General features: G+C 41.7%; 1 protein-coding gene across 1 annotated transcript; it reads right to left on the bottom strand.

The window, feature by feature from the left end:
• Window positions 1–5,101: 5,101 nt before the first annotated feature.
• LOC102712858 (GATA transcription factor 23-like) lies at window positions 5,102–7,557 on the bottom strand. Its single transcript, XM_006644084.3, has 3 exons — window positions 7,319–7,557; window positions 7,126–7,227; window positions 5,102–5,867 (listed from the first exon to the last, which is right to left on the bottom strand). The coding sequence occupies exons 1-3, from the start codon at window positions 7,337–7,339 to the stop codon at window positions 5,592–5,594; spliced, it is 399 nt and encodes a 132-aa protein (XP_006644147.1). The 5' UTR covers window positions 7,340–7,557; the 3' UTR covers window positions 5,102–5,591.

The following is a 7,557-nucleotide window of genomic DNA, read 5'->3' as shown; positions in this document are numbered from 1 at the left end:
AGCAATGATAATAATCCCCGAAAAATAATGAGGCTCAAAGCAGCAACATTTAGGTCGAATCACAAACATGATTGTAATTAATCCAACAACGGGGCCCAACACAGCAAACATTTAGTTCGAAGTTACAAAGTTTGGTTTCAATAACTGACCAAATCACAAATTTTGGGTGCTGAAACCTGACAGTGTCCCTAGCGGCGGCGTGATCGAAGTCCCGTTTGATTGGTTCATTAACTCGTACAGTTGAAGATCGATCGATCAGCCATCACCCCCACATGAAGCATGTGTTCCAATTGGTTCCACGACGACGACGACATGAACCAACAACGGCTGGTCCCTAACGTACGTAATATACGCCCTCCTAACACCTATTTCTTCATATAAAAAAAACAAACGGTATATGTTATAAAACAATAAATAATTTGGCTTATACGCATACACACGAGCGAAGGTTAGTCTGGCACCGGAGATGTGGACGAATAATGGCGCTCAAAACGAGATCGAAAACGAAGCCCTAGCTACCTGAATCCACAACCCATCATCCACACAAGAAAATTAAATCGATCTGCTTGCTTTGGTGTCCACAGGATGCCACCACCACGCACGGTGGTCCATGTGTTCGAAGGGACCGATCTCATAACAAGACATAAACAGAAGAGAGAAAAAAATCTATTCGAAGGGAACATCGTTTGCCCATCCAATGCCGTCCCTTTTGGCCGTGCAGGGCTGTACCTTTGTCAAGTACATCCAGCTCTGTGTCTGTGGCCATGGAGGAATCCCTATTAGCAATTCTGGTGGTCACAGTCATCCTCAGCGAGGATAATATAGCTGATGGGATGCACGGCTACATGTGGTTAAGCTGCATAGCACTGATAGGAGATGGATCTTAATCTCTGGCTGACGTACAGTTTTAGAATCTTTTAGGACGATCTGCCCCAGGTTTCACTCACCGTGAATCTCACGAAAACCGCGGTACCGCGCTCAGTGGCGAAGCTGCTTGAAGGAAGGGGTTCCTGGGAACCCACTTCGGAAAAATTTTTAACTAAAGTTTATGAATTTTCACCATATATTCATTTCTTCGATCCAAATTCAGATATCCGTGGCACCCCCCTCTATTTCGCTCTAGCTTCACCCCTGACCGCGCCCCGCGGATACCGCGAAACCACGATAAATTTGAATCTAAAAATTTTTAATTTAAAATCTACTGTTACCACACGGTTTTGGGTCAAAACCACATAGTTTCGGCCGAAAATCGCGGCTAGTGTAATCCAACAATTATGTGCAAATTAATTTTAGAAAAAACTATAAAAATACAAGAAAAATAGAAAACTAGTATGTAGCAATATTTGTGACATTTAGGACATGTTATATGGGAAAAAAATTTAACATAATTTTTTCTAAATTCTTGACAAATTTTGGCATCACAAATATACTTACAATCAAATATTACGTATAAAACTAATACATGTTTACAAACATGTGACTACATCAGTACATATATAATTTACCTTAGTTTGGGTACTGAAAATTAACAAAAAGCCTACAACAAAATATTACTAGCTATCTACGTCACAAATAGCTAACGCAATAAAAAATATGCCTCATGTATCAAGTATCAACTACATAGTCAACTAAGTGCTGCAAACATTAAAATATGTGTCTGATGTATCAAATACATACTTAACTAGGTGCTATGGAGTGTGAACAATACCGCTTTTTATTTTACCCAACCATTTTTCGGTATTGGATTTTTATTCATTCGTAAATTTAGTTTTTTCATCAATTTTTTTCACCAAATGATTACAAATCAATCTCTACATCATATATTTTTTTCCACAAATTTTCTTAATTTTTTTAAATTTAGATCAAATTTGCGGACGGTTACCGCGGTAATATCGAAGCCGTGCCTCGGTAGAGAGCGCGGTTACCGCGGTAACCATCATGGTTTTCGCGGTTTCATAAACCCTGATCTGCCCTGAAAAGTGAATAGATGAACACTCGAATTGTGTCAGTTTTGATCCATTATCGGAGAGCTGATATTTTTTTCACCCTTGTCTTTTTTTACTTCACTTATGCGTTAAAATTTTAATTTTTAAACTTAAATTTAGAGTTAATTTTAAGGTGTATTTTATCATAATTTATCTTTTTAGCATTGACATTTAAGTCACGGAAAGTTTTATTTACAAATTATTTTTTATTTAAAAATTTGTCTGAAAATCCAAACAATCACCCCTTTAATGTTTACACAAACTAAGGCCCGGTTTTGGAATGCAGAGTTTCCCCTTTTTTGCCAGAATTGAAAATTTCCCAATGAAATTCATGCACTCCCAGCAGGGCTTAAGAGTTGTGCCATGCTGACAAAAATTTCAAAAGTAAAACAAAAAAAAACAACTGCCAATCATACTAGTCAAAAGAAAGTCAATGCCACCTGAACCTTTTTTTTTGGACAAAGGAAGTACAACTTCCAATCTCTGCAAGTGAGATGAACAAATAAATTCCTTATTATTTTCACCTTTATTTCAGAATGAAGAGGAACGATGTCTCCTTCCGACCATCATCCCTCACAGGAGGGCAACATCGATGTACATTTTCGAAGAACAAAGAAGAAAGAAATAACAAAATGACAAAAAAAAAGAGAAAAGGGTGTGAGTGAGATCAACGGACCTCCGAATCATATGGAGCCTACCACAATTACAAACAGATAAGGTCGACATGATCAAAAATCTACGAAACGGCGGTCACAGAGAAGGAGCAGGCAGGAGTCATCAGATTGCCACAAATCCATCCTTCACATTATCACATCATCATCATCTTCTTCAGATAGGGCCCCTCCCTTATCTCATCCTGATAAACCAAGAAACCTGTATGATTCAGAACCACTGGTGGTGGCGGTGACGATCGATCGCGCGCATGTGTTGTTTGTATGTAATATGTACTATGTACATTGGGTGATTGGTGGTGGTGAGCAGGGTTGTCAGCCATGTAGCAATGTGGATGAAGATGGGGATGACAATGTCATTAGCAATAATGCAGCCTCCTCCACCCCCATCAGAAGCCTCTTTTTCTGAACGGCCTGCAAGTTGCTGCTGCTACTGCCACTGCTGCTATTGCTGTTGCTGTTATTGTCTTTTGCTTCAGGTATCACCACCTCACCATGCTGCCTCTGTGGCTGCTGATTCAGGTCCAGCCCAAGATCCTGCCTCCTCTTCTTCCGATACCGGATTCCGCAAGCGTTGCACAGAGACTGAAATCAGAATTCGAAAAAGGGGATCAATCGATCGACGCATATCTGAATTTATTACTTTGTTTGTATTTTTCAAACAAAAAATTATTTTTTTATTGTTTTTTAACTAAAATTATATAGATAATAAAAATTCCTCCCTAACTAGCCCGCACAATAATAGAATGGCCTTGTTTGTAGTAGCCGATCTCTGAGCCCATCCTCCGCCCTCTGTAATGGGCCGGCCCGACATATGGCTAATTTCGGCCTTGTCAAATAAAGTCTATACCATTCTGCAACACAACGACACAACGACAGACTGGCACACACCCGGAAGGCGGACCGATGTAACGGTGGGCTGTGACCCAGACACCACGGGTTTTAAATTAATTACCTAAATACTATCTTTCTCTGCGATAATAGTAATCCAACAACGGGGCTCAAATCGGCAAACATTTAGGTGGAAGTTACAAAGTTTGGTTTAGCAAATCACATTTAAATTTTTTTCGAGCTGACACCTGACAGTACGGAGCCCCTAGCGGCGGCGTGATCAAAGTCCCGTTTGATTGGTTCATTAACTCGTACAGTTGAAGATCGATCGAACGATCAGCCATCAACCCCGCATGAAGCATGTGTTCCAATTGGTTCCACGACGACGACGACGACATGAACCAACAACGGCTGGTCCCCAACGGGCGTACTTACGCTCTCCCGATCCTTATTTTTTTCGTATAAAAAACAAACGGTATATTTATAAAACAAAAAATAATTTAAAAATAAAAGTAGTATACACATATTCTTGGTGATATAAAAGTAAATGCTAAAAACTACAGCGAAAATAACGCACAATCAATATCAAATTTAAAATTTAGCTTGTACGCATACACACCGGCAAAGGTCCAACAGTCTGGCACCGGAGTTGTGGACGAATAATGTCACTCAAAACGAACAGAACCGATCGAAAACGAAGCCCTAGCTACCTGAATCCACAACCCATCATCCACACAAGAAAATTAAATCGATCTGCTTGCTTTGGTGTCCACAGGACGCCACCACAACGCACGGTGGTCCATGTGTTCGAAGGGACCGATCTCATAACAAGACATGAACAGAAGAAAAAAAAAATCTATTCGAAGGGAACATCGTTTGGCCATCCAATGCCATCCCTTTTGGCCGTGCAGGGCTGTACCTTTGTCAAGTACATCCAGCTCTGTATCTGTGGCCATGGAAGAATCTCTATTAGCAATTCTGTTGGTCACAACCATCCTCACCGAGGATATGTAGCTGATGCTGTTTACTGCACGGCTACATGTGGTTAAGCTGCATAGGACTGGTACAGTTGTAGAATCTTGAGGATGATCTGCCCTGACATGTGAATAAATGAACACTCGAATTGTGTCAGTTTTGATCCATTGTCGGATTGCTGACCATATTTTCTCTTGTATGCGTCAAAATTTTAATTTTCTATTTTAAATTTAAAGTTGATTTTTGGGTATTTTTCATCGTGATTTATTTGTAAGCCTTGGCTTTTAGGTCACGAAAAACACGTATATAAAAGTTTTATTTATAAATTATTTTTTATTTCTAAGTATGTTGTTTGGTGTTTTTTCTAAAAATCCAAACAATCACCCATTCGATCTGTACGTAAACTAAGGCCCAGTTTTGGAATGCAGAGTTTCCCCTATTTTTTGCCGGAATTGAACATTTCCCTATGAAATTCATGCACTCCAAGCAGGGCTTAAGAGTAGTGCTATGCTGACAAAAATTTCAAAAGTAAAAAAAAACTGCCACTCATACTAGTCAAAACAAAGTCTCTGTCTCGTGAACTTTTTTTTTTTACAAAGAAAGTACAACTTCCAATCTCTGAAGTGAGATGAACAAATAAATTCTTTATTATTTTCACCTTTATTTCAGAATGAAGAGGAACGATGTCTCCTTCCGACCATCATCCCTCACAGGGGGGCAACATCGATGTACATTTTCAAAGAACAAAAGAAAAACAAAAACAGAATGACAAAAAAAAAAGAAGAAAAGGGTGTGAGTGAGATCAACGGACCTCTGAACCATATGGAGCCTACCACAATCACAAACAGATAAGGTCGACACGATCAAAAATCTACGAAACGACGGTCACAGAGAAGGAGCAGGCAAGAGTCATCAGATTGCCACAAATCCATCCCTCACATTATCACATCATCATCATCATCATCATCTTCAGATAGGGCCCCCTCCCCTATCTCATCCTGATAAACCAAGAAACCTGTATGATTCAGAACCACTGGTGGTGGCGGTGGTGATCGATCGCGCGCGTGTGTTGTTTGTATGTAGCATGTACTATGTACATTGTGTAGTTTGGGGGTGGTGAGCAGGGTTGTCAGCCATGTAGCAATGTGGATGAAGATGGGGATGACAATGTCATTAGCAATAATGCAGCCTCCTCCACCCCCATCAAAAGCCTCCTTTTCTGAACAGCCTGCAGGTTGCTGCTGCTGCTGCCGCTGCTGCTATTGCTGTTGCTGTTGCTGTTACTGTCTTTTGCTTCAGGTATCACCACCTCACCATGCTGCCTCTGTGGCTGCTGATTCAGGTCCAGGCCAAGATCCTGCCTCCTCTTCTTCCGATACCGGATTCCACAAGCGTTGCACAGAGACTGAAATCAGAATTGGAAAAAAAATGGATCAATCGATCGACGCATATCTGAATTTATTACTGCAGAAAGGATAACATAAAGAATGCAACTTTTGAGCCAATTATTGCCTGTGTAGTTAATTTAGTTCCTTGGTGTTTACACGTGCTTCTGTGCCTAATGCTGCTACCATGATAGCATTTGAAGAAGGCATGAAGGGCAGAGGTGAAAATAGTCCCAATTAAAGAATCGAAATGGATAAAGCATCTCTCTCTACAGCCCTGTACACAATTGGTTTGGTGGTTAGCACTGTTGCAAGGAACAGCTCAACTAACCACCAAGTTGCAACGGAGAGAAATGTCAACAAGACTAGTCATGCTAGATTGGACCGAAACAGAAGAGGCCACCACCACCTCCTGTGCTAAATCCAACAGGGACAACATCAAGTAAGCACAGACTGTCAAAGGAACATTTTGATATTTGTTGCAGGATCCAGTCTATCTCAAACATATCATTGCATCACTGAAAAGAGACTCCAGGAAAGTTTCGAAAGCGTGTCTGTGTTAATGACCTTGTTGACAGCGCATTTTTCTTGAGAGGCTATAAAACAAATCGAAGGGCAGGAGCAGGTTATAGATACGGACATATGGTGGAATGCGGTAGGAAGTTTCGCGAATTGCGAAGTATACCCAATGTGATTAGCTCCCTAGCTGTCTATGATTAAAGTGAATGCCACAAGATAACCCTCTTTGACTTGGTCTTGCTTGCAGCTCTTGCAAATATTCCTAGATCATCCAGCACTAGAATTGGTGTGGTACTACTCAAGATGTACGAAGTTCAGCTGAACATTCCTTAGAAGCATCGGTACTTGTACCAAAATACAGGAAAGACTAGCATTTCCCTAGTAGTTTACAACTGTTAGTGTTAGATCATATTCAGGAGAAAGAAGACCTTGTCAGAATTTCACAGAGATGAAGATCAGATGATCCCTAAAGATCCATATCTAACAGATGAAGTACTAGTAGATGGTCACAGCACAGCATCACAGGAAACAGAAAAGGAGAAACTAAGAAATCACTTGCAGCACAAGCAGAGACATGTGAAGCATAATTCATACACAGCTATATCAAGATCGATGAACTAATCATCGGTGCCCCCCCCCCCCCCCCCCCCAAGAATCCCCAAAATCTGCCTGACCCTGACCACGATGAACAGAGTACCAGAGGAACAAAACCACCGGGCAGGAAGCGATCGATCGATGGAGCAAGAGGGAAGAACTCACCCTGGGGCCGGTGGGGCCGCTGCGCCACATGGGCGTGGTGGTGGCGCGGCATTCGACGCAGCTCCTCCTCGCTGCATCCTCCGCCACGTCGATCCCCACCACCTGCACCGATCAGATCACCGGAGCTAAAACTAATTAAGCCCAAGAAGGCCGGCGCATCGACGATTCAGCAATCTTGACGAAGGAGACGTACCTCCCGATCGGTAGAACCCATCGGCGGCTGGGCCGTCGGGCAGGGGTTGGTAATTGGCTGGAGAAGAGAGAAGTATATATGATTCTTTTCTTTTTTTTCTTGTTAATTCTTGCTCCGTGCGTTTGCTGATGAAGCGTGTAGTAGTAGCAGCGGAGGAGGAGGAGGAGGAGAGTTGTGGAGAGAGAGGGAGAAGAGAAGAGAGGAGGAGGCGGTGGTGGTGAGAAAGCTTAAGGGCGTAT

Source organism: Oryza brachyantha, chromosome 1 (assembly GCF_000231095.2).
Source record: "Oryza brachyantha chromosome 1, ObraRS2, whole genome shotgun sequence".
Taxonomy (NCBI): domain Eukaryota; kingdom Viridiplantae; phylum Streptophyta; class Magnoliopsida; order Poales; family Poaceae; genus Oryza; species Oryza brachyantha.
The sequence above is the reverse complement of the archived record's forward strand: the minus strand, read 5'-3'. Positions and strand labels throughout refer to the sequence as shown.